Source organism: Trichechus manatus, unplaced genomic scaffold, assembly GCF_000243295.1.
Source record: "Trichechus manatus latirostris isolate Lorelei unplaced genomic scaffold, TriManLat1.0 scaffold00186, whole genome shotgun sequence".
NCBI classification, from domain to species: domain Eukaryota; kingdom Metazoa; phylum Chordata; class Mammalia; order Sirenia; family Trichechidae; genus Trichechus; species Trichechus manatus.
This window is the reverse complement of record NW_004444122.1, coordinates 3,727,662-3,754,718: the sequence shown is the minus strand read 5'-3', so window position 1 is coordinate 3,754,718 and position 27,057 is coordinate 3,727,662. Positions and strand designations below refer to the sequence as shown.

The 27,057-nt window shown below is 47.4% G+C and overlaps 1 protein-coding gene across 4 annotated transcripts in view; it reads right to left on the bottom strand.

The window, feature by feature from the left end:
- Positions 1–6: 6 nt before the first annotated feature.
- Positions 7–27,057, bottom strand: part of IL16 (interleukin 16) — a 107,327-nt gene continuing 80,276 nt past the window's right edge. The window contains exons 10-19 of one of the 4 annotated variants that reach the window (XM_012558802.2): positions 24,953–25,085; positions 21,913–22,000; positions 18,755–19,236; positions 13,859–14,006; positions 10,734–11,823; positions 8,548–8,716; positions 6,235–6,336; positions 3,225–3,483; positions 2,762–2,881; positions 7–317 (exon numbers count right to left, since the gene is read on the bottom strand). In XM_012558802.2, coding sequence (XP_012414256.1) covers positions 124–317; positions 2,762–2,881; positions 3,225–3,483; positions 6,235–6,336; positions 8,548–8,716; positions 10,734–11,823; positions 13,859–14,006; positions 18,755–19,236; positions 21,913–22,000; positions 24,953–25,085 — 2,785 coding nt within the window. In that variant the 3' untranslated portion in view covers positions 7–123. Of the gene's footprint in view, positions 318–2,761; positions 2,882–3,224; positions 3,484–6,234; positions 6,337–8,547; positions 8,717–10,733; positions 11,909–13,798; positions 14,041–18,754; positions 19,237–21,912; positions 22,001–24,952; positions 25,086–27,057 lie in introns of those variants that run through there. The other 3 variants (XM_023741693.1, XM_023741691.1, XM_023741692.1) reach the window with 3 other exon arrangements.

The window sequence follows — 27,057 nt, the reverse complement described above, 5'->3', positions numbered from 1 at the left end:
CAGCCACCAGGAAGCACATCTGTGCTTTCCCCCATCTGGGTGGGAGGTAACAGAGACCCTGAGAATCAGAGGTTAGGGGGAGCTGCATGCTATGGGCTTCGGGCATCAGCTTTGGTGCTCTGCCTAGGGGTCTCCAGCGACTGTGGTCCCCTTGGACTGCAGGCTTTTCCTCCTAATGACAATAGTGACAGGTCCATCAGGCAATGCCTTGATGACATTCCAGGCTTCAAGCCGCGTGATGCCTTGCATGGCAGAACTGGCCAGTTGTAGGATCTCGTCTCCTGGCTGGACTGTCTCACTCTGCTCCGAGGCTGTCCCTGGGGTAAGGGAGAAGAAGATGATAACGGGCTTCACAGATGACAGGGCGACAGAAAAATTTCCTTCCTACACTTGGTCTCTGAGGAGCCAGGACAGCTGGGAAGAGAACAGCGTGCCCACCCCTCGGTAGTTCTGAAACGAGGCATCTCATAAAATGGTGACTTGAAAGTTGAGGCACAGGCTCCAGCTCTCTCTGGCCCTTAGGAAAGGAGCACCCCATGCTGTCCCTCGGAGAGGGGGACTTCAGGCAGCTCCAAGCCAGAGCCTGGCTAGGGAGACATCCACGGTTCAGAGGATGCTGGGGAACTGAATCATTCACAAAGTCCCCTTGGACACCATCCAGCATCCCACCCCTTTTCTCCCCTTCTAATTAGGCCATCAGCACTGAGCTGTAAGAGAAGGGAGCTAGGGAGATCTTCATGGTGTGTGTGGCTCTGAATGGCCTGGAAAAGGCCCCTGGGCCTGCGTAAAGGGGAACATAATCATAAGTGGCTCCCAATCTTTCAAGCTGTACATGAAAACAGTGTCGTTTTACTGTTTCTATGGAAAGAAAAAGGTTCCCATCCGTTTGACATATGATCTTCACATGTACTGCCTAAGAACAGAAAATAACAATAATGATAATAATAAAAATATGGCTAAATGGTATTGGGCAATTATTACATAACAGGCACTGTGCTAAATGCTTTGTGTTTATGATAATAACCCTATGAAGTACACACTCTTAGTGTTCCTTCTGAGTGGTGAGGAAACCAAGGACTCAAGTCACTCGCCCAGATCTTCAGAGCTGCTAAGTGATGGGGCTTGAGCGTAAACCCAGACTTTGCAGCCCCAGGATCTGCATTGCTAAACACCACATCACTCTGCAGCTGACAGGCTTATCTCAGTTTAAGCAAATGGACTAGGATGGTGAAGGGACTTACCCAAGGTCATGCTGCCATAAATGGCAGAACTAACACTAGAATCCAGGTCTCCTGACGCTGAACCCCATGTTCATTCCAAGTTAGCCTTCAAAAGTTAAAACTGTCTTTCCCAAAATTGGAGTTAACATGGATTCCGGGTGCTATGAGTTGAATTGTGTCCCCCCAAAATATAAGTTGAAGTACTAACCCCTGTACCTGTGAATGTGATTTATTTGGAAATAGGGTCTCTGCAGATATAATTAGTCAACATAAAGCCATTCAGGTGGCCCTAATCCAACATGACTGGGGTCTTTACGAAAAAGGAAGATACGTAGAGACAGGGAGACAAAGGAAGCTCAGCCATATGAAGACAGAGGCAATGATTAGAGTTACGCTCCCACAAGCCAAGGAACACCACTGGCTTCTAGAAGCTGGCAGAGGCAAGGAAGGATCCTCCCCTGGAGGCTTCAGAGAGAGCATGGCCCTGCTGCCACCCTGAATTCAGACTTCCAGCCCCTAGCACTGCAAGAAAACAAATTTCTGTTGTTTTAAGATGCCCATATTGTGGCACATGGTTATGGCAGGCCTAGGAAACTAAGACACAGGGGAACCACCAGATGAGCCTCCGTCCAGCCTCCAGGCTTCAGCAGTGCCATGGAGCCTCCTCGAACAAAAGCCACCAGCCGCGGGGGCTCAAGGATAGGGAGCAGAGCCAGAATGCCCTTTGGGCCTCAGTACTAAGAGCCCTCAGAGACACACAGCCTCTTTGACAGATGAGGACCTCAGAAGTGGAAGGGAAGGGCCATTCGGCAAGTCAGAGGCAGAGCTGGGACTAGAACCCAGACCACCTGACTCCCTGTCCGGTGCTCCTCCCTCCACAACTCCTTGCTCTGTGGCTCGGGGGCTTCCAGCTTAGGAGCAGCAGAGGGTTTTATGTGTTAGCTGCAGTTCATTCATGGTTTTCACAGGTACCAGGGATCCCCACGCCAGGTTGTCTTGCACCCCAATCCATGATTTCAAACAAAATATCAAAATTTCAGATCAAGGCAGGACCCAACGGGTCCGGGATTAGGGTGAGGTGAGTGAGGCTAAGTAGTGCAATGCAAGGTCAGATGCTGTCTTTATTTACAACTTTGATATGTTGTTCACCATGGAGTTTGGGGCATTGATTCTGATCTTTTTTAAATATTGCATTGAGATATTACTTATCTTGATTACTGAGTAACCGGACACCCCTTTAAATTTTACACCCCAGGCCACTGCCTCACTTGCCTTGCCCTAGTCTCAGTCTGGCTAAACTGTACCAAGCCCGGAGCGCAGCTGCTTAAAAGGATTCAGCAAAATAAAGGGATTAAGTAGATGTTTGAGCCAAGGAGAAAGGGGAGAAAAAGCAGAATTGAGCCGTAAGAAGGCCTGCATGCCTCTCAGGAGGACACGGGGTTATGGGCAATCAGTGTGGCCTAGAGGGCGCTCAGAAGCCGTTTGGGAGCCTGGCCAGCTACCCACAAGTGGAGAGAATGCAGAGCCAGACGCACACACACCTTTGAATATCCTGTTAATGGTGAGAGGCTTGTCTCCGTGGAGTGAGCCCTTTCCTCCTTCCAGGCTGAAGCCCAGCCCTGCAGAGGTCTTCTCCAGGGTCACCGTGCAGACCTCCGCTGCTGAGAAAGACAGGCGCTTGGTCAGGGATCCTCTCCTCTCCCAGGCCATGACACCCTGGGCATCATGCAAGCCCTGGCTGATACAGCTGGCTGCACTTGTATGTGTACATGTATACACACGTATGCACATGTATATGCATGCATACACACATATGCACATGCTTACTCACATATACACACGCATTCATATGCAGACACTTGCAGATACACACATCTTAGGCAACACACTAGGCAGCCCACCCGTTCCTGGGGCCGCAGATTACTGAGCAGCCCCACCAAGACTGGCCCCAAGTGGCCAAAGGCAATGTGGCCCACAGGGCTCCCGTGAGCTGGGAGAACTTACTAGAGTCTACAGAAGCATCACTGGCTACAGAGATTGAGGCTGCAGAGTCGGTGGAGGAGTTCAGGTCAGGCGTGTCCTCCAAAGCTGGCTTCCTTGTGACAATTACAGCTTGCCGTGGGTCCCGAGCTTGGCGGAGGATGGCCAGGGCATCGGTGTGCGTGGCCCCTTTGAGAGACTTCCCGTTGATGGACAGGACCTCGTTGCCCTTCTGAATAGTCCCTTCCTGGGCGGCCAACCCGTTTGGGAACACTCGGTGAACCTGAGCAAACCAAAGGAAGTCAGGACCCAGAAATCTCCAGTTAGTCAAATCTAGAGGATTTTTAGGCCAAAGAAAATGGTCCCCTTTCTGTAAGATGCTTAAGACAAAACAATTGCATAACTTTGCTTCAGCTTCTTTAATGAGGCAAAGTTATGGGTTGAATTGTGCCCTTCCAAAATATGTGTTGAATTCTTGGCCCTTATACCTGTGGATGTGATCCTGTTTGGAAATAGAGGTTTTTCCTTTGTTACGTTGATGTGGTCATAGCAGTGAGTTATAAGAAGAGCAGATTGGACACAGAGACAGATGCCACGTGAGAATTGTCTACACGCCAGGGAACCACAGAAAGCCCGGGGCTACCAACAAGGAAGGAATCAGCAAGGCCAAGACTCTGATTGGGACTTTTAGCCTCTAGAACTCTGAGACAATAAACCTCTGCTCTTTAAAGCCATGCACTGTGGTATCTGTGCTCCAGCAGCACTAGCAAACGAAGACAGGCAAATTCTCACGCACGCAATTCAACGATTGTGTGCGTGGGCATGGGCAATTCCTAAAATGTGACTAAGCCTCTAACTTGTTTCTCTACATTGTTTTGGTGTTGGGGAACTTCTATCATGTGGTCAGATGTGGTCTCAGGTCCCAGGCTATGAGGCCCACGTATAAAGCAGAACCTCTGCTCTGAATCTCAAATCTGTCTCTCTCATCTATAAAACGAACAGAAACACCACCAATTCCCCACCCCAAGGCGTCAGAAAGATTAATTTAGACAACACGCCAATGAGTGCCCAGCATGGCACTTAGTCATGGGTGGTGCTCACTGTTAGTTCCTTTTTAACGAATCTGAAAGGAACAAATGTGCCCAAACACGGAAGGAGAAAGAGGAAGTTCTAGTGCATCTGCTCGGACAACATACATTGCGTCTTCCTGGTTTTTGAGTGGCTGCCCTGGCTCAGAGGTGGACAGCCACATGCAGTGGAGAGAAATCTCTACTCAAGGGCAAGCAAAAGATCCAAAGTGCTACTCCTATATTCACGCTTTCCTTCCTTCTCTTCAAATGGAAAGTGAACTACAACATTGGGAACCTCTTTATAATACTCCGCTACCTGGTTAGTGACAGAAAGAGGTACTTACTGGTTTTATGTGCCCATTCATGGTAGAAAACTTGGAAAGAGATCAGAGAAGTTGCTGCTCACGCACTGTTGACTCTGAAGTGACCCAACTCACTACTGCAAGAGACTGTGGTGTGTTTTACGCTGGGCGATGTTGTGAACCGGGGGACTTGTTTTCAGCTGGACAAGGGAATTAAAAAGTGCCCAACACAGCCCACCTGAAGGATTAAACTGGGACAGCATTGCCGTGGGAGGCCAAGAGTGCACTCAGCTTTAGAGAGAGGGGGCAGCCATGTCTCGGCTTGGCCTGTGAAGATGCGATGACTAGAAAACACCTGGGTCAGGTCTGCGGGACCTGAAGCAGAGGGCAGAGGGCAGCAGCCAATGCTGATCAGATGGCGTGGGCCAGATAAAGCGGGTCCACAGGAAAAGATGCAGATGGATCCAGATCTGCTCCCCTCCCCACACCTACCCAGCCTCTAGTAGGTGCTAAGCCATCGGGGGACTGGACCACAAGATCTGAAGCCTCTGGATGTGTATCCTGTGAATGCAGTAAGTGCTGCCTGTTCCCACCAGTGTGGGCCCCACTGCTCTGAACCAACCATCAGGTCAGCTTCACAATTGTCCAGCTGAGCATTTTTGTTCTCCAAGTGGGTAAAACCAGGAAAGCAGCCTCTTCCCTGGATAGTGCAAACAGTTAAGTGCTCTGCTGCTAACTGAAGGGTTGGAGGTTCAAGTCCACCCTGAGGTGCCTCATAAGAAAGGCCTGGCAATCTACTTCCAAAAAACCAGCCATTGAAAACCCTATGGATCACAGCTCTACTCTGACACACATGGGGTCACCGTGAGTCGGAGTTGACTCAGCAACTGGTTTTCTGGTTTTACAGGACCCTGATTTCTCAAGTCCCCTTTATATTCAGCTGAGGACCCTTCCTATGCAGGTGAGGAGCCTTTCTATCAGGTTAAGTCCCTTTCTATACGAGCAAGGCCGTTTTCTATGCAGGTGAGGCCGCTTTCTATCCAGGTGAGGCCCCTTTCTATGCCGGTGTTCTGTTCCGACATATCACAGCCAGGTTTTGAATTCTGACCGTAAAGCCTTCCAAAAGTGCCCCTGTGGTCATAAACCTTCTTGCCTAAATGTTTAATAGTGAACAGGTTACTGATCTATATTTTCAAAGGAGTAGACATAACATTGAATAAAATACGGTTTGAAATTTGTAAATGTCTTGCCAGAACCTTCAAAAATGCAAGCATTAGGGCCTCAGCCTCCCAAGGTTCTGATTCAATAGTTCTGCTATGAGGCTTAGCCATCTGTAATTTTTTTTTTTTTAAAGCTCCACAGATGATCTGGATTTCTTTTGGCATATTAAAGTTGTTTGTTAAATGTAGGACTGTGATGGAAATCAAATATGGAGTCACACAGGTGACCACTACTAGCAGATCATCAAGGTGGGGAGAGCAGAACATTCTTCTTGAAAAAGATGGGTCCTGACAGCTTCCCTAGTGGCTTCGTGTCACAGTTCTCATGTGGCTTGGTGTCCTGCATCTTCTGTTCCTCAGCACAAGGCCTCTTCCTGGCCAGTGTCCCCTCCTCGGGCCACAGTCCCTGGCTCTGACCTGCGCCCGTTGCTGGGCCACTCACCGTGATCACCTTGTTTTCTAGATCCACACCTCCTGCCAAGCTGAACCCAAGGCCGGCCCCTTCCTCCTTGTGCAATATGGTGACATGGATGCTGTCCAATTGCTGCAGAAGAAAAAAAAGAAAAGTGTGTGTGTGTGTGTGTGTGTGTGTGTGTGTGTGTGCGCAAAACATCTTAATGCAACAGTGTGAACAATTCAAAAAACGTTCTAAAGTCAGACTGATTGGATCTCAAATCCCGGCTTGGCCATGCTCCAAACCACATCAACTCAAACTTCAGTTTCATCATCTGTAGAGGGAAGATTATAATTTCAGGAGTCGTGGGAAGCTTAGAAGAAAAAATTGTATGTAAATAAGCAAACATTATTCTTTCCCTCTCATAGTCATTCCATCCACATCCCTACCCCTATAGACAGACAGTACTAGGAGCCGTTTAGTCATGGGGAAACCCCAATGTCTGGGCAAACTCATCTCTACCATGCCAGACCTTAGCGGGATGAGGTGAAGTTGTCGGACTTTGGACCGACAAAGCCAGGGGTCAGCACCGTTTTGGAGAAGTAAGTGGATACTTCTCTCTCCCTGTTCCTCCCAGGGCTCAGCAGTAGCACTAACGGAGCCCAGCTGACGTCTCGCCTGGACACCCACTCACGAGCACACCCAGCACACAGCACGTCCCAGCCTGGACACCCACTCACGAGCACACCCGGCGCACAGCACGTCCCAGCCTGGACACCCACTCATGAGCACGCCCAGCACACAGTGCATCCCAGCTGGCCACACACTCACGAGCACACCCAGGGCACAGTGCTTCCCAGTCTGGACAGCTCTCTTATTATCTACAGTCAGAGGCTTCCACTCTAGTTTAGAGCTAGGGTCTCAAGCTGACATGCCTACAGGGGCCAGGAAGATAGCTTCGGTGAGCAAAAGGGGCAGGTGCAAGACTCTTAGAGTGATGGGAACTGCAGAAAGGGCAGCTGCTACATAGGAATGCAGCACTACCAGATTGGTCCCCTTAAAAAGAGAGAAACTAGAAATCCAGGTTTTGATTCTGGCTTTATAATAATAAAATCCATCTGCAGGTCCTCGTGGTTCTCCCACCACCAGTCGCAGCCTGGCTCTAGGGGGTAAATTGAAGTCCAAGAATTCACATTCTCAGATGCCATTAGAGCACCTGGCTTGCAGGTGGTTCTGAGATCCTTTGACATGGAGTCCTCAAGACTCAGAGGGAGGAATGTACTTCACTGCCCCCTCCCCCAGCACTAGCCCAAATCTCCCAACTTTGACTCAAGTATCGGGTTACTTGCCCTGTGGGAGACTCTTGTTAAGTTTAAAAGCAACTGCTCTCCAAATAAGACCCTAGGCAGGACAGCTCTTGGTTACTGACACAACTCTTTTGCCTCCATTATTTCATTTCAGCTGAATAAGGCCCTGGGGGTGATGAGCTCAGTGTACAGGTGAGAAGAGTGGGAGCCACCGAGGAGGAAGTGCTCCCAGGGGCACTGTGTCCACGAGGCTTCACCACATCCCTGACGTGAGGATTCCAGCTACCACGCCTTCTAGTGTAGAGATGGAAGGTTTCTGTGTTTTCATCTCAAACTGCATGATCCAGATTTAAATGCCTATGTGGACCCTGAGAAGCCCAGGGGGTGCAAGGCCCATGAGCCTGCACTCTTCTGCATGCTAGGCCCCAGCTCTCCCCAGCTGCTTCCTCTCCACCCACATGTGGGTCGTGCTCAGGAACCATATCGGAAGTAGGACTTTCAGAATGACTTGGCTGAAACACAGGGGCCCCTGAGACCTGGGGTCAGTCATCTTGGTGAGAACTGGGATCAGTCACCTCAGTGTACAGCAGACAAAATAAAAGCACTGTGGTGAGAGTTTTCATAACCCACGCTGTCCACAATGGCCAGCATGTGCTCCAGTACGGAAGCTCGCAGTACGCTTATGCCAGGCAGGCAGGCCAGAGGGTATGGAAATAGCACTGAACCTGCAAACAGGAAACAGACCCTGTGACCAAGCACTTTGGTCCCTGAGCCTCACCTTTCTCATTTATTGTTAAAAAGATGCAGTAAATCAATGTATTGAAAGCAATAAAAACTCCCTTCAAATGCAAGATCTTACTGTGGCCCAAGGTCACAGTGTCCTCTACCACAGGAAGGACATAACCTGGGTCTGGCGTTAACCCCTTGGAGCTGCCTCCTTGAGCCTCAAGGAGCACAGGGCTACTCAAACTGCTCCCCACTGGCCCTATTGATGTGACCACAAAGACCATCATCAGGCCTTGGTCCCTGGCAAATACTGACAAACGAAACCTACCTTTAACATCGCTTCATCCAGAACCTTCACTTCCTCTATGAGCTTCTTCAATTCCTCTGAATTCAGCAGAGAGATAACAGATTGGCCGGACTGAGGGGAACTGTGGCTCCAGTCATCGGCTTCCTTGGGCTCCGTCAGGCCCTCTGTGTATTCTCTCAGCTCTGAAAGGCTTTCATAGGGAGAAACATCACACAGTACAAATAATAATATTAACAAAAGCTCACATTTATTGCAAAATTACTCTATTCCAGGCATGGTGCTAAGCACTTAATGTGCATTCTATTATTTGAAGCAACAAAGCTATGAGTGGATACTGACATTCATCCACTATAGAGATTAGAAATCGGGGCTTAGAGAGAGTAAATAACTTATTGATGGCCACACAGCTATGAAACGCTAAGATCCAGGATTCAAAATTACAGATCATTGTGTATCTAACTCCAAAGTCCACGTTCTAGACCTCAGCACTTCACCACAAAAGGCATCTAATGCTTTGGATACCTCTGCACTAATGCCACCACCACTCATCTGTTCATTTGTTGTACTGTGGTGACTAACTTGTTGCTGTGATGCTGGAAGCTATGCCACCAGCATTTCAAATACCAAGAAGGTCACCCATGGTGGACAGGTTTCAGCAGAGTTTCCAGACTAAGATAGGCAAGAAAGAAAGAGCTGGTGACCTCCTTCCGAGTATTAACTAACGAAAATCCTATGGATTACTACAGAATACTGTTTAATATAGTGCTGAAGATGAGCCCCAGGCTGGAAGGCACTCAAAATACACAGTGGCCATAACAATGGACTCAAGCATACCAATGATTGTGAAGGTGGCACAGGACCAGGCAATATTTTGTTCCGGTATATATGGGGTCACCATGAGTCAGAGCCAACTCAATGGCAACTAACAACAAGCACTAATGCCACAGTCAGGACACAGCCAAAGCCCCCAGTTTGACATAAAGGGTATATACCCTGCCACTGAGGCAGCTGCCCTTTGAGATACACTCTTACCTCTGCCATCTTTCACAGCCCCTAGCAACTACAAATGGCGCCCACTTGGCGTGCACCTGGTCTTCTTTTTCCTCTGAACTCATCTTGGCATGTTGTCGTTGTTAGCTGCCGTTGAGTCAACCCCCTACTCATGGAAACCCCATGCACAACGGGAAACACTGCCCGGTCCTGCACCATCCTCATGATCAGTTGCAGATTGGACCATTGTGATCCATCAGGTTTCATTGCCTGATTTTCGGAAGTAGATTGCCAGGCCTTTCTTCTTAGTCCATCTTAGTCTGGAAGCTCTGCTGAAACGTGTTCAGCATCATAGCAACACACAACCCTCCACTACCAGGCAGATGGTGGCCTTGTATAAGGTGCCTTCGCTTGGAATTAAAGCCGGGTCTCCCACAAGGAAGGCAAGAATTCTACCACTGAACCACCGATGCCCTCCATCTTGGTATTTGTAGCTGTTTTTTCCAGCTACACTTCATATTTTGCATGAAACTTGTGGTTTCAGTAATAGCGAATTATTCCTCTCTTTGATTGATAGGTGTTTACTGCTGAAAAGTGAAGGGGTCCCCACAGCAGTAAATTCTAGTGGTGAGCCTCCCAGTTCCAACCGTGGAAGAGGCTCTCAGCCAAAAAGCATAATGGACTCATGGTGACCTCATGTGTGTCAGAATAGATCTGCACTCCATAGGCTGTGACCTTTTCAAAGCAGATGGCCAGGCCTGTCTTCTGAGGTGCCTCTGGGTGGATTCGAACCACCAATCTTTTGGCTACTAGTCGAGCGCTTAGCCATTTGCAACACCCGGGGACTCCTCTCAGACACGAATACACATGTAAAAGAACAGGTGAAGCAATATTGTAACCAGTATATCTGGGAAATTTTTAAAAGATACTCTAAAAAAAAAAACCCAACCCAATGCTGTCAAGTTGATTCTGACTCATACAGACCCTACAGGACACAGTAGAACTGCCCCTTAGGGTTTCCAAGACTATAAATCTTTATGGAAGCAAACTATCACATCTTTCTCTCTCAGAGCGGCTGGTGGGTTCGAACCACCGACCTTTCGTTAGCAGCGGAACTCTCAACCACTGCACCGCCAGGGCTTCTTAGAAAGATATATAGGATTATAAAAGAAAGAAAAATGAGAGAGACGAAGAGAAACTCTGGCGAGGACACTCACTTGAGCGAGAACCCCGTGTCCGAGGCAGGTGTTTCAGCAGAACTATTTGCTGCTGGGTCTTCATTGGACGATGGCGTTGTAGGTGCCCCTTCCTTGGGGCTGCAGGGGGTCTGGCCACAGGAGACTGAAGATGGAAGGCAAAGCAAAGACTTCATGACAGCTGACGACACTTGGCTGCTGATGGAGTAGAGTCGATTGGTCTTTTCATCTGATGGCCTCACCTCACAGGACTGGGTCCTGGTCAGAGGGAAGCTCCGTGCCCGCTGGCCCAGGGTCTTGACAACGGGGCCTTGTGAATCCTCAGTCTGTGCTGACAGCAGCCTCAGGAGAGGGTCTGGGTCAGTGGGGAGAGTCTTCTGAGTGGGCTGCAGCCCTGGTGGAGGGGACTCAGACACACCGGGGTCGCTGGCCTCTGAGGCCGTGGGAGGTGCCAGGGGCAGCTGCTCTTTCTCTGACTGCTGACGCTGACTAGTGGATGGAGCCCCTTGCCTAAAGAGGCCAGAAACCCATCCTCCCTCTTGCTTTCCAGAAGGTTTTGCTGCCTCTCCTATGGGGGCCTGGAGGCTCAGTCTCTGGGCTGCTCTATCGGGAAGCTGAGAGGAGCCAAAGGTTTCAAAAGAGCTGATTCTCTGCTTGATGGAGGAGGAGGCCCGCAGGTGAGGCCCGGAGTGCTCCCTGGCTGCAGGCGTTGGCTGGGTGGACGAGGCTGCGCTGGGCAGCCTTTTGAGGTCTGGAGCACGATTCCGCAAACCTTTCAAGCTTTGGCGAAACCAGGCAGGCTTGGGGGCCACAGGAGGACCTTTCTTCACAGTGCTGTTGTCTGCTGTCTTGTAAACTTTGGGAGCACCATTGGCAGTGTCCAGCTTTGGCAGGGCCCCATCTGGGTGACCCTGCGTCCCATCTTCTTCACCCAAGTGGACATTGGGCTGTAGCAGCATGTGGCCATGGCTCTCACTCATAATGGGGCTAAATAAGTTTTTGATGCAGTCAGAAATTCTAATCCAAGGGTCTTCGGCTGTGGCGTCAAGGCTATAGTCCATCCGAGCCTGCCTCTTGAGCAGTGGGTGTTTTATTGGGGATGTTTGGTGTGCTAGAGAGCAGAAACAAGGCAAAAGCTGTGTATCACAGGTTATGGTGATTTGTCTTCCGAAGTTTAAAGCTGAATAGCAAGGATTCTAGAGGAAGAGATTAGCAGAAGTGGTGGGTCCCCAGCTGAGTGTGTCCCAAGTGCTATTACCTGACGGACGTGCTTAACCATTTTCATCTCCCAGGGACTCTGCTACTCTCTGCTACTCTCTCTACACGCAGGTAGTTAACCAGCTTGCTCAACAAAGGAGTGTTTTCCGTACCTAAAGAGCTTATGGGAAGGTTACAAAGGAAAGAAGCTCTCTGTGACAGTGATTCTCAACCATGGCTGCACACTGGAATCTGGGGAGCTTTAAAAATATTGGCTCCAACCCATGAGATTCTGATTCAATTCACCTGAGGTGCAGCCTGGGTCTTGGGCGTTCGAGAAGCTCCACAGGCAATTGTAACGTACATCTTCTCTATGAGGCTCCCAGGACCCCAGGCAGGCTCTACCAAGTTCAACCCTTCACTGCAGGGGGAAGCACATGGGGGTCTTTCTTGGAGGGCAGCATTGAGCCAACATCCCATCTGAGCAGGTAGAGGAGACCACCCCAACTCTCTTTCCCGGGACAGAGGGAGGTGGCCCTGAGCCCGGCACAGTCAACAATCCAAGTTTATGTGTGGCTCTGCCATGGCCCCTAGGTCTGACCTTCCCTGGTTAACAGTATACTGCTCTGGCTCTGGACTTTGGAGACTGTTTGGTACGGGAATGCAACCCAGTTTATGGGGGACTGATCCTTTCTGTCCCATGTCTCAATGCCAGGCCTCAAGGGAAGCAAACTGCAGAGCATTAGACTTGATGATATCAAAGAGAAGCTCTATACCATCCAAAAGAACTGGGTGGTTATTACTCACTCCAGGACTTTGGCAAGTGAGTCTGTTTCTGCATTTATAAAACGCTCTGCTTCAAGAGGCTGTTGTGAGAATCAGGAGCCAGGGGTTCTCAAGGCAAGCCCTTTGCAAACTGGAGTAAGGAGCCCTTGTCAGTAGAACATCAAGGCATCCCCTGGTACACTGCTCAGTTAGGACGACTAACGGCAGAGAGAGTGAAGAAGGGGAAGCCTCCATTAGTTGGGCACCTGCTCTGGGTGAGATGCTCCAGATCTTTCCATTCGTGATGTCACATAGCTCTCCAAGAGCTGTTCATATACTTTTTATATAACATTCCTCAAACTGACATGTGGTTTATAGCTTAAATATTTAATTCTCTGCCTCTGCTGTGAATTCCTTGATGTCAGGAGCTGGTCTCTCTCTCTTTTTCTCTCTTTCTCCAGCATCTAGCATAGGACCTCATGAAGCCAGTATTTAACATGTGCTTGCTGAACTGAATCATATGTTGGGGTTCTACGTGATTTTCCATACCTTGCTCATGAGTGAATGGAGGCTCAGAAGGCGAAGTAAGTTGCCCAGAATCACAAAGTTAGTGAAAGGCAGAGCCAGGTATCCTAGCCTGGTCTTCTTAACTCCAAAGCCTATGCTCTTTCTACCAAACCACTAGACATTCAACTCATGTCTTAGCATTTCCAGATGTACCATCTGGACAACCGTTTCTATCCACCTCATGGAGGTGGTGACCACTAAGAAAATGCTCTTCATGCTTTCCTGACACAGTATTCTCAGACTTGGAAATGCTGAATGCAACATGCTACAGGCAGCTTCCCAAGATGGTGGGTGAGAGTATCTTTGGACCTCTCCCCAAGGGCTCCAACCTGCAGTTGACTTCCTGGGTTGAACTGTATTCCCTCATTAAAAGGTCATCCCCCCACCGCCACCACCACAGTATCACACACCCAGCCAGACAGTTTCCCACTAGACCCCCTGGCAGCACCTCTCCTGTCCTGCTGCCCACAGCTCCTGGGGACCCCTGAGTGCTCATCAGCCCAGCCATCTTGTCAGTGCAGAACACCCCAGTTCTCAGGCCAAACTCATGTTCTTACCTTACCACCGGACCTTTGTCCAGAGGCCCTTTTTTCTGAAAGATCTAAATGAAAGCCTACCTGGACTAACTCTTCTGCCTGGCTCGCCCTCTGTGGAGGCCGTAGTCTGCAGGGCAACTCCGGGTCCTGGGCAGCAGGCAAGGGTGCAGGAGGATCCCCCTGCTGCGTCTTCCTGCCGTGGCTGGGGTAGCAACAGCTCCCTTGCTTCCTGTGGTGTAAACAGGAAGCAAAACTGTGTCAAAACTGTAGCCTTCCGCTGTGAGAAGGCAAGGCTTACTTTCATTGGGGCTGGAGGGCAAATATGAAGCCGCTTAGATGAGACGTTCATCCACAGCATTTTGAAGAGAGCCCTTTCCTCCTCTGCACTGTCTTCATGCACTAGTACTGCAAAGTCAGCACCTCCTGGAGGCCCAGAGCACCCCTTCACTTCCAACAAGCTGGTGTCTGGAGCGTGGGCACTCACTGTTGGCGTATGTGAAGATCCTGGGCTCTTTGTGATGGGGAAAAGAGGCTGGGGGATGTCACAGGGGGCTGGCACTGCTTTCTTTACATCTGAATCCTGGCTAACTAAGCTCCCCTGGAGGGCACAAGAGCAGCATTGAAACCAGAGGCAAAGAGAGTTCTGTCTTGTCTTTATTAAGGTTGGGTTAGAACACTCAAAAGAAAATCATGTCAATAGCTTTTGATGTTGCTATTTAATATTTAGTAAGCACGCTGCAAAGGATGACAAATACTAAGCATCTGCGCCCTCACCCCCCTTTGCAACACCCAGGGTGACATTATCAATCTAGTGCAGAATTGTCCCCTCCTTCCCCCGAGCCTAGAAGCAGTCAGTCTCAGGATCCTTCATAGAACAGCCTAGAACAGAGATAGACCAGGCACCAAATAGTTATATAATATTCTAATAGAGTTTGGATTATAATGTAGGGTGAATCAGATGCTGTCAGAGCCCACAGGAAGGAGGGAGCCCTAGTTCTGCCCAGCGAGGTGGAAAAGGCTTCCCTAGAGAGCTGCTTTTTTACTGGTCCTTGAACAAAAAGTAAGAATTTTCCAGGCAGAGAGGTAGAAGAACAGCATTCCAGAGACATATACATACACAGAGGAAGGAATAAGCATGATAGCTACTCAGGAAAAAAAAAAAAAAAGCATGAGACATCAGCAAAATGATCCTCCTATATTTGATCTTTCCTATGGAAGACTTCCCTAGGCTGCGGCTGCCTGCATGTTGCTTACCTTCAGTTCAGAGCCAGGGGTAATGATGGGCTCTGACAAGGCTGCAGGCTTCCTTCCAGAAAAGGCAGGAAAGAGTAACAAAGCAGCATTGGAGACTAAAAGAGAAGCGACAGGTGTCCTTGGCCTGAGATTTCAATGTCTACCTTGTCAATAAGCATTCCCTGGAAGTGAAAGGTCTACAAAAGTTAAAAACGTATTCACAACACGTTTCCAAGTGTCCTCTGCCTCAGCCCGGGTTTGCTATGAGAAAACTGAACTTTAGGAGAGCATTTTGGAACTGTGGAGATGTTAACCAGCTCAAAGGAATCATTGGACTTCTTGCAACAGTCCTTTGAAAATCAAGGGCTGGCCAAGACGTTAGAAACTTAATACATCAGGTAGACGGGATGTAAGACTCACATCATACAGAAAAAATGACACGTGTCTCAAGTCTGAGTGAGCTCTAAGGTGACATCTGTCTCCATCCGTGGATTGGTAGCACTTTGATAGTAACACTTTTATAGGCAGGCACTCTTGTACTAAACAGTAGTCGATGCATCTTTGCATTTTGGAACAGACGCAAATGTATTTTGTCTTTTAATCAGCACATCTGAAGTAGCATCCTTTTCATAGAAGGTCGTTTTAAATGAATCCCTAAAATAAGTTTGGTTTTGCTCAAATTTTTCCCTGAGTAGTATTTGTTGTTACTGTGTTTGGTGGACAAGGGAGAGAGAAGAGAGCAGAAAGAAGGAAAGAGGAACAGAGATGTGGATTTAGCAGGGAAGGGAAAAGTGTATTTTAAACACAGGTGATAGTTTGAGTTGATTTTCTAGAAGACAGAGAACTGCTCTTTTGTTGAAGAAAATATTCCGGAGGTAATTTTGGTTGTGGAGGTTAAGCCCACTTGAGCTACAGAAGATGGGAAAGATTTGGGGTCGTCCATTAGTGGTTTGGGAAGAGTCTTAGGACCATGGAGAGAAAAGATGGGAGAAAGAGAGATACAGTGAAACCTGTGAGAGCCGGAACTCGCCGAGGCTGCCTTTCTATTCCAGGTCTTGCAAATTTTCTGTCTTTGATGGTGTGCGGTCTTATCACTTTTCTGTCATTCCTTTCAGTGGAAAATATTTGAGTTTTCCTTCTCTGACAGGTTTCCACCTTACACAGGTTCTGGCTTTCACAGGTTTTACTGTAGATAAATAGATACACATATATAGAGAGAGAGAAACAGAGAGATTGATTGGCTGATCTTAAAGCATGATGGTACACTGCAATCAAGGAGAAAAACACCCAACGAGAAACTCCCAGGAATGGCCAAGGAAGTTTTAAGAACAGCGATGTCAAGTAAATCACTTCCTGTTTTCTGTTGTGCTGTAATCTCTTCTCTGTGACCGCCAACGTCCAGTACAATTGTGTTGTGTTGGTGTACTTTCTAGAAAAGGCTGTAGGAGAAGGGTCTGTTGGCCATGTGGGCTACAGTTGACAGAGGCGAGCCGCTGCAGTGTGGCCTTGGAGCTGCAGAGCTGGGGCAGAATGCAGGAGGGAACAGTGGATTCACACAGGGCAGGTGCCACAGATGAGGCAAGGCCGCATGTGAGGATGCCCCCTCTCCCGCATGGATACTCCTTGCCTGGCCTTCCCTGAAGAAATCTCACTTCCTCCTCCAGCCCTCACTTGGGGATATACCCTGCCCTAAATATGGCCCAGCCTGGCACAGTGGCTCATGGGCTTCACCCAGGACAGGCCTATGGGCCGGACAGACCTGTACTGGCAACTCCACTCCCCCTTCTCAGCCTGCTCAGTCCTAATTTGCACTTCTGGACTCAAAGGTCTTGGACCCTAGAGAAAAGGAAATCTTTGCTTAAAGGGGGAAGGGAGGGGGGACAGATCCACCTCCACACCTCCATCACGTATTGCTAAATCAGCCACATTCTGCCAGTGATCTGCACAACTGTACTTCCTTTTTAGTAACCTGGCTTCCTCCTCTTCTCACTTCGCTTTCACCCCTCTGCACTCAACACCCCCTCCCCCAACCACCCACCACCATCACCCCGGGCTTTCTTACCCCTCCTGAGGTTGGTTGTTAGAGGGAATTTCCAGAGGCTCTAAAACCTACCTATCCAGTGAAACAGGTGCTGGGGTAAGGATGTGAAAGGCAGCCTAGCACGGTGGTTAACAGTGAGAGATTTGAAACCAACCAACCAACCAAACAAACAAAACTCAACTCTTTGCTGTCAAGTTAGTTCTGACTTGTGGCGACCCCATGCGTTACAAAGTAGAACTGCTCCATAGGCTTTTCTCAGCTGTAATCTTAATGAAAGCAGATTGCCAGGCCTTTCTTCCACGAAGCCTCCCATCTTTAGGTTAGCCGCTGATTGATTGCAAACCGCTTGCTCCACCCGGCCTCCAATTTCAGACCAGCCTGGTTTAAATTCTGCCTCTGCTACTCAATGGAGATGAGAACCTGAGCAAGTTACTCGGTTCCCTCTACATAATTGGGACCCTCACCTCCAGGCCGTTGTAAGGATTAATTGAGGCAATGTACATAACATGCTTAGCACAGTGCCTGGGCATAAAAATTGGTCAAGAGATGGCAACTGCCGGGCCATCAGTCTGCATTTCTTTAAGGAGATGTTATTGGGCAGCTGAGGAAGAAAACGAGCTGTTTCAGGGGCGCAGTGGAGGAATAATCACACTCACTAACGCTATCGTGCCTGAGGTTCTGTTAGGCACTATAAGTGGTTAAATTTAATCCTCACAGCAGCCCTTTGTGCGTTCACTAAACTTAGCCCCAACTAACAGATAAGGAAACTGAGGTTTAGATACATTGGGTTTTCCCCCAAAGCTTCACAGCTAAGGAAGTGAGAAGGCAAAGCAAACTGGGAAAGAAAGAGGAGCCAGTTTCTCACAAACACATCAGTCTACTCACTTATGAAAGAGAATAGGCAGCTCTTGTCCCCTTTTAGGTTCCTGGGTGGCACAAATGATTTGCACTTGACTAACTGGAGCCCTGGTGGCATAGTAGTTAAGAACCTGGCTGCTAAACAAAAGGTTGGCAGTTCAGATCCACCATCAGCTCCTTAGAAACCCTATGGGGCAGTTCTACTCCATTCTATATGGTCTCTATGAGTTGGAATCGACTCGAGGGCAATAGGTTTGGTTTTTCAGGTTTACTAACCTAAAGGTTGACGATTCAAACCCATCCAGCAATGCCACACAAGAAAGTCTTGGCGATCTGTTTCCATAAAGATTACAGCCAAGAAAACCCTATGGAGCAGTTCTACTCTGCAACACATGGGGTCGCTGAAATCAGAACTGACTCAACGATAAGGGGCTTGGTTTTTTTGGTTTTACACCAAAAGCCTCCCAGGAAACAGAGGCTTGAAGATCCATGTGCCAAGGATCCTACCCCTATCCCCTCATGGAATGGGCCTACAGGAGTTCTGGAAGTGCTCCATCATGGTGAGCCCAAGGAGTGACTCCCACAAAAAGGGCCTTAAATTCCAGTCCGTTGTGGATGGGAACCCAGAAGCCAATAGTAGCTCTGGGACTTCAATTTTGGATCTGCCAAGCTTCAAAACTATCTTGTGCTTTCAGCCCTGAGCTTGAGCTGAGACTCGTCTCTCTGATAATTTAACACAGAGCAGGAGAACCTTCGTTCTGCCACTCCTAACACTGCTGCGAATATTCAAGAACAACTGTGCTTGGCTCAGGAGAATAATCAACCCATCCGGCACATGCTCTTACCTGGCCACAGGTGGGCAAGGTGTGCCCAGAAGGGCATATGGAGTTGTCCCTCTCTTCCAAACTCTTCTGGGGGTCGCTGTCACTTTTAAAGTATTTTCTGGGTGGAGGCTTGGGCTTGGAGGATGTGGGCTTTCTCACCAAAATTTCAAAGGATTTCTTCAGTCTCAGCGGTGGGTTGCTGTCCTGGCTCCCAGGGTGGGGTGGGCTCCCCTGAGGCAATCTGGATGCTGCCGAGGGCAGCACCTGGGTCTCCTGCCCAAGGTGCAGGCTGGCACTGTGGGTGCTGACTTCCAGGTCAGGGGGCTGCTGTTCACCGCCACCACTGCAGGGACTCCCCCCTGGGGACCCAGACATGTAGCTGCTGTCACTGCTGGAGCGGACCATGACCTTCTGAGCCCTGCGCTGTGGGGGTGCTGAGTTCTTCTCTCGCTCCTTCTCTAAGGTCGGCCGCCCGTGCCAACTGCTCTCCAGCCTTTTGACACCTGCATGTGAAGCACAAGGGGGCCTCTACAGCTGAGCTTTGGAAGATTAAAAACACCCCTAGCTTTGTTTAGGATGGCCACGGGCAGCACACCGCACACCTAACTGTCTGCGTCTCATCTGAGCTCACTTTGGATTTGGAGCTCGACATTCTTGGGTTTGGTCTTTGACAAGCTGTGTGACTCTAGGTTTGGGGAAATCATTCAACCTTTCTGAGTTTCCATGGGATGGGCATGGAGATGCTCCATCCAGATCGTCCATCAAGGAAGGGCTTGCTGTCCTAGCTGTGGGAAGCAGCCTATATCCAATGACCGATGGAGATGGGGTTATAAAACCCCAACCATTTCTGCCCAACTCGGGACAACTGTAATGGGCCATTTTAGCTCCAGAGCTCCAAGAGTTTGTTGAAGGTACTGGGCCTGCATCTCAGCTCCACCCCTCCCCCTGCCCAGTGATCCCAAGGACACTCTCTAATAAATATCCTGTGCACTAAACTCCATCTCAGAGTCGGCTTCCTGGGGAACCCAACCTACAACCTGCTTTTTCTCCACTGTAAGATAGGCATAATAGTTCCAATGTCCCTGCGCTTATTTTGAGAGTTGTGATGGATTGAATTATGTCCCCCCAAAAATGTGTGTATCGATTTGGCTGGGCCATAATTCCCAGTATTGTATGATTATCTACCATTTTATCATCTGATGTGATTTCCCTACGTGTTGTAAATGCTATTACTATGATGTAATAAGATGGATTAGCAGCAGTTATATTGATGAGACCTACAAGATTAGACAGTGTCTTAAACCAATCTCTCTTGAGATATAAAAAAGAGAAGTGAGCAGAGAGACATGGGAACCTCATACCACCAAGAAAGCAGCGCCAGGAGCAGAGCACATCCTTTGGACCTGAGGTTCCTGCACTGAGATGCTCCCAGACCAAGGGAAGACTGATGCATCAGGAGGACCTTCCTCCAGAGCCAACAGAGAGAGAAAGCCTTCTCCTGGAGCTGATGCCCTGAATCTGGTCTTGTAGCCTACTAGACTGTGAGAGAATAAACTTCTCTTTGTTAAGGCCATCCGCTTGTGGTATTTCTGTTATAGCAGCAGTAGACGACTAAGACAAAGGTCAATGTTAAAGAGAGAGAGAATATCCGTGAAGGCTCTTTGAACCTTGTACCAAGAGGTGATTATTTCTCTCCAGCTAAGGGTGAAGTGAAGCCATAAAAATCACTGCTTTTCAGCCATAATCCCTCTTTCTCTTCCCCTCCCTACCCAACCCTTCTTACCAGTTTTCAGTCCCCTCCCCATCCTTTCCAGCACTACAGCCGTCTACCTATCCTTGAGAAGCCCTTCTTCCTGGTGGTAAACTGTCAAATCATAGCTCAAGGGAATAGGAGCAGATTGAATCCCAGTCTTTTGCCCAAATCCCACCTCACCCTCCGAGGCTGGGACAGCCAGGGGGCCCCATGGGAGTAGCACCTGCCTTAGGAGAGAGCCAAGGCCAGCCAAGCCCTTAATCCAAATCTTGTTGCTTTTTCCTGGTTATAAAATAACACATCCTCATTAAAGAAAACTCAGCAACAAAAAGGGAGGACTTAAAGTACAAAATTCACCTGCAGTCCTATCAACAAGAGATTACAACCGTCAAAATTTTGGCGAATTTCTTTGTCACCTTTTTCTTGAGTATGTGCATGTTGGGTAGGTGGAAAGGATTGGAAATAGTTGAATAAAATGTTGTGTTCTGCTCTTTTCTCTGAACATTCCTCCCAGACCATGTAACCTCGTTGTCAATATCACTGCTAATGGTTGCACATTGTTCTACCATATGGATGTTCTAGTGATGATATGGCCAATGGCCAATGGCCAATGACTGGGCACTGAGGTAGTGAGAGTGCGGTCTCTGGAGTCATCCTGCCTGGGTTCCTATCCCAGTTCCTCTGCTTGCTAAGTGGTGTGACTTTGGGTAAGGCAGCCTCTCAGAGCCTCACTTTTTCCTATAAAATGTACATAGAAATTTGATGTAACAATTCAGTGAAATAATGCATGAAAAGAATTTAGCATACAGTCTGACACATAATAAGAAACTCCATAAATGTTACATATTATATTACAAGATATTATTATTTCTAAACGTTTTGTGATTAGAGACTGTTGTTGTTAGGTGTTGTAGTCGATTCTGACTCATCACAACCCCATATGACAGAGTAGAACTGCCCTATAGGATTTTCTAGCCTGTAATCTTCAGAAGAAGATCACCAGGTCTTTCTCCCATGGAGCCGCTGGGTGGGTTCGAACTATCAACCTTTCTGTTAGCAGCCAAGAGCTTAACCATTGCACCACCAGGGTTCTTGATTAGATACTGGAGTGGCAAACTCAAATGCCTACAGGGGCGCTTGTGTGAATGGCACAAGGGAATGGTGGGGCCAATAGAGGACTGGAGAGTTCCTGTTCTACTAAAATGATTTACGTTTAAGATGTTTGTAAAATTTTGTAACACCCAAACAAAGCAAAAATATGAGCCAAATTTAACTGGTGGTCTTCTGTATTTCAACTCTTTTCTACATACCATGCTTTGATGACTGTTGTTATATATCCTTGGGCTATGAAGTGAGTTAATGGCTAAACTCTAAGCTCTCTAATAAAGCAAAGATATTTCAAGTCAAAGTTCACCATTTCCCTTACCTTCCAGGCTCCACTGATGCCTCTCCTTTCCAAACTTGATGTTCTCCACAGCCTGGGCCACAGCTTCTTTGAGTTGCTGTTCAGAGACCTAGAAAACATCACATCACCTCCTCAAACTAAGAGCGGAAACTCCTAGTCCTAGGACTCTGCATCAGGTTCTAAGTACTGAACCCATTCCCAAGCTGGGCCCCTGAATTCTAGTTTCTTCCCTTCCAACACATTCCGCAAATTGCTGACAAAATACCTTGGAAATCCATGGTTCCCCACTATCATCAAGATAATTCCAAAGTCTGTCAATAAAGGGGTTCCCAAGGTGGCCCCTCTCAACTCTTCAACCTTCTCCCCACTACTTACTGCAAAATTCTAGGCAAACTGAACCACTTCATGGTTTACCTCTGAAGGCTATTCCATTCTCAGCAATTCTATCATCACATCATCATCATCAATAACAATGTCGTAACCATCACCATTACACTGTGTGTGTTGTGACTCACAGGTCATAAATCACTTTAGAGTAGTAGTTTAGAGTATGAACTTCAGAGTTAGACTCTGTTCACATTCCAGTTTATCCACTTGCCAGTTGTGTACCCTTAGACAAGTTACTTCTAAGCCTCAATTTCTTCTTCTGTAAAATACTACTAGTAATAGAACCTACTTCACAGTTTTTTTTTTTTTTTTAAATCATGTGAAGTGCTAAGCACAAAACCTGGCACATGGTAAACGCTCAGTAGATGAGAGTTACCATCAATAGAAGTCCTGTAATATAAAAACGATTCCCCATTTCAGAGTTGAGGAACCAGAGACTCTGAGAGGTTGGATGAATTGTCCAAGGTTGCCAAAGATAAGTAGCAGAGCTGGACATGAGCCAGACAGTCTGATACCAAGACCTGGGCTCTCTCTTCTCTGCTCCGCACTGCTTGTGCCTACTAGGGCTACCCTGCTGGAGTGCCTTTGCCAACTCTTTCCTGCTGCACCAAACCCTACCTGTCCTTTATGACCTGGCTCCCTTGTCCCATGGCCCTCACCTCCTGTGGCCTCTCTGTGTGTATCCCATCTCTCCGGCCAAAATGTAAACTCCTCAAGGTCAGGAACTAAGGTGTATGCGCCAACTCCTGACTCTTACTCCACAACTTTTTCACCATACTAGTTAAAAGCAAGCCCTGGTTGCGCAGTGGTTAAGCGCTTGGCTGCTAAGCAAAAGGTCAGCAGTTTGAACCCATCAGCTGCTCAACAGGATAAAGATGCAGCAATCTACTTCCATAAAGATTATATTCTTGGAAACCCTGTGAGGCAGTTCTACTCTCTCCTATATGGTTGCCATAGTTGGAATCGACTCGATGGTAACGGGTTAGTCAAGAGCAGCAAAAGCTATTAAATTAATTGAGACTCCTTTTGTTTCATACATTGCCCAGGCTAATCATTTGTTTACCTTAAGGAAGAAGCCTGCTTTTCTCTAGTGTGTTTATCTTCAGTGCTGGATAATTGAATGGGATGGGGTTTAATTCCATTACATCACGTATATGTTGACCTTCCCCATTATTCCACACTCTGTCCTCTTTTCTCTGGGAATCTGGGACTCAGCTAAGAGCATAGGATTTGGTATCAGACACACATGGGTGGAGTTGACTTGATGGAATGGGTTTTTTTTTTTTTATCTCCTCCAATGGTAAGTTCCTTCTTCTCTCTAAATCTCAGTTTCCTCATCTGTGAAGTGGAGGAAATAATCACACTGACTTCACAGGGTTGTACAACAAATGAATGTGACTGTATATGTCACATCTTTGGCAAATATGCCTGGCACATACTAAGGATTAAATAAATGGAACATCTCCTGTACTCATGGCTTCAACTCCCAAGTCTACCTCCAACCCGGATCTCTTTTACCAGCCATTATCAGCCCTAAATCAAACTGCCTTCTGAACATCTGCACTTGAAGATCCCATAGGTCCTCAATCTCATTGTATCCCACACTGAGATCATTCTCTTCTCTCCCAAGCCTGTTCCTCCTATTTTATTCTCTTTTCTGTTGGTGGTGTTACCATCACTCAGTCTTTTAATGTACATATACTCCAATCAACCTAGGCTCCTCCCTCTCTGTTACCCAGAGCTAATCAGCCAACAGATACTGTTTGTTCCTCCCAATTGTTGTCTCGTGTTGTCCCTTCCTCTTCTCATATCTACTGTTTAGTTCAGACCCTCATCATCTCTTTCCTTCCTCTTCCCAACTTCTCTCACAACCTCCAGGCTACAGCCACTCCATTCCGTCCTCCACAAGTTAAAAAAAAAAAAATCTGAATATGTTACATCTATGGCTACAGGTCTCCCCTAGCTCCTCACTCCCCACAACATAAAATACAAACTATTTAGCATCCTGTTTACAGCACTTCACCAGGTAACCCCAATGTCTCACCAACCTCAGTTTTTAATCACTCTCACCCAGTACCCTACATTCCAGTGACACAAAACTGACCACTCCCCTTCCATCAGTCCCCTTCATGACTCCATAACTTTGAACTTTGTGTTCCCACTGCCTAGAATGACCTTTCTCAAATTCTCTGCCTGGTGAAAACTTGCTTTATAAACCCTCCATTCTGTGTCCCCCTCTGGGTTTGCACAGCGTTTACCACTCAGTATTGCAACTATTTCTATGTCAGTCTCTCTGAGGAGACCATTAGCTTCTAGAGGACAGGACTGTGTACTATGAACTAGCTTATTTCTGTACCCTCAGTGCCTAGCTCCAGATCTGCACTTAGTGGGTATTTGTAAAAGATGAATGGATGAATGACCCTATTGTATCTGCTAGCAGGGATCCCAGGTCCATATTTTCCTGTCCTGCAGCTGTAACCAGCTACAAAACTTCCCTAAGTGAATGCTAATTGCCTCTAATGTCTAGGAGTTTGTCAATGAACCTCTGCTGCGAAACTTGGAACAGGTACTTGGAAATTCAGGCCCAAACCTAGCCATTCATTCATTCCTCATTCTAATTTTAGTACTGAAAGAGTGACCCTGGGAAGGAGAGGATGACCCAGTGGCGTGTTACCTGTGGGTCTGGATGTCGGCTAACAATGATGGGGATGGGGCCAGGACTGCAGTGACTCAGAATCTCGTAGACTTCATTGAGCGTCATGCAGTGCACTGGGGAATCACTGATCTCCACAATCTCATCGCCACACCTGCAAAAGCATCATTAGGAAGCCATCAGCAAGCTAATCAATGTGACATTTCAACTATCACTCCCCTGGGGGCCCCCTCCTGACTGGGCTGTTTGGTGAGACCTAAAAATCCCATTAGTCCATCCTTAGGTACCTGACTGAAACTCAGAACAGAGCAGACCAAAGGGGGGCATCTCTCACTGCATGACCCACAAAATGGAGATATTTCAGACCCAAAAGTGGGTCAACATTAGCCAAAGTTTGTCTTTAGCCTTCCTCCTCCCTTCCGCATTTAACTATGCCCAACCAAGATTGAGGGGCTGGTGTTGAACAGGAAGAGAAACTGAAATCAAGAAATAACATTCAGCTGAACAATTATCACAAAACCTCTAACTAACCACTTCCTACCTTTCTTTGGGCCTCAGTGTTCTCATATAGAGAACAGCTAGGAGGAAGGACTGAATGGACATATTAAAAGGTAAAGAAGGAATAACTGGGCAGGAAAGAGTTGAGGTTCTCACGGGAAGAAATTAGGAGAGAAGGCTATGGAGTTCATTCTAGTTGCAAGGTAGGAAAGAAGGTACTAGCAACCTAGAGAGAAAAAAAATGAAGTAGAAAAGCAAGATTCAATTGATACATGGAAGGCTTGCAGAATCCTTGTTTCATAGATATGGAAACTGAGGTACAACGGGTGAAATGACCTCTCTGGTATCACCTAACTCAGGAGCTGGCAAACATTTTCTATAATGGGCCAAACAGTAAACCTTCAGGCTCTGTGGGCCATATGATTTCTATCACAACTACTCAACTCTACCATTGTAGCATGAAAGCAGCCATAGACAATATGTAAACAAATAGCAAGGCTATGTTCCAATAAACCTTTATTTACAAGCACAAGTGGTGGGCCTGAGAACCGTATTTGCCAACCCCTGGCCTAACTGGTTATTGGCAGGACCAGGATTAGAACTCAGGTCTCTTGATCTTCATCTCACTGTTCCTTCCACTGGTACTCCTTCTTCTACATTTCTACTGAGTCCAGTCCATCTTCACTGTTGGTAAGAAAGTACACATTTTCATGGCTGTAACTGATGACCACTGTCCCGTAGCACCAAATTCCAAAGAAAGTAGAAACTTCCAAAATAATTGCTACCCAGCTGTAGGCCTAGAAGGAAGCACTCTCTGCCTGAGAGCATTTAAGACTAAGATAATCACTCGGACCCTGCAATTATGTTCAAAACAATAGCACAGTGGCTCAGTAAATTAATTGTCACCCTCCTGCAGATGACAGCAACAAACCCATCTCTAATTCAGAAGTTCCATCAAGACACCACCTAAGCAGGATTTGCCCTTGCATATATTGCAATTATAGGAAAACCTTTAAAAAACATGGCAAAACTCTCCTGATTTAGCAAAACCCAAACCCAATAAGAGAACATGTATCTTTACTAAATGTGAACGTAGGACTGCAAAGTATAATAAGTTAAACTGGGATGAAATGTTGTTATAAAATCCAGATCCCTGTGAAATATACTTTATTGAACAGAAAATTCAGATTTGTACTTCCCTTAGAAGCTATTTGTAAAGAAATATATCTGGAGTGCTGAAAATTTTGTTTATGCTACCGTGAAACTGTGTTTATACTACTGATTTGCTAATCAGCTTATTTTCCCACAAAGAATACACAGGTAAACCTTATTGAAGCTCCTATTTCTGTCACTATAAATTCCAGATTAGCTAAATCTGAATTAAAATGTGTTTACCTCTTGTTTTCTGTTTTGGATTTGTATTTTCTGAGACAGTGTTTCTTAAACTGTAATGTGCATACAAATCACCTTACAGGGCTGCAGAGGCTTTCTTAGAATACAGATTCTGAATCAGCAGGTCTGGGGCAGGGCCTGAGATTCTGCATTTCTAACAAGCCCCCAGGTGATGTTGATGCTACTGTTCCAGGAACCATGCTTGGAAGAACAAGGCTCTGAGCCTCGTCTGGATC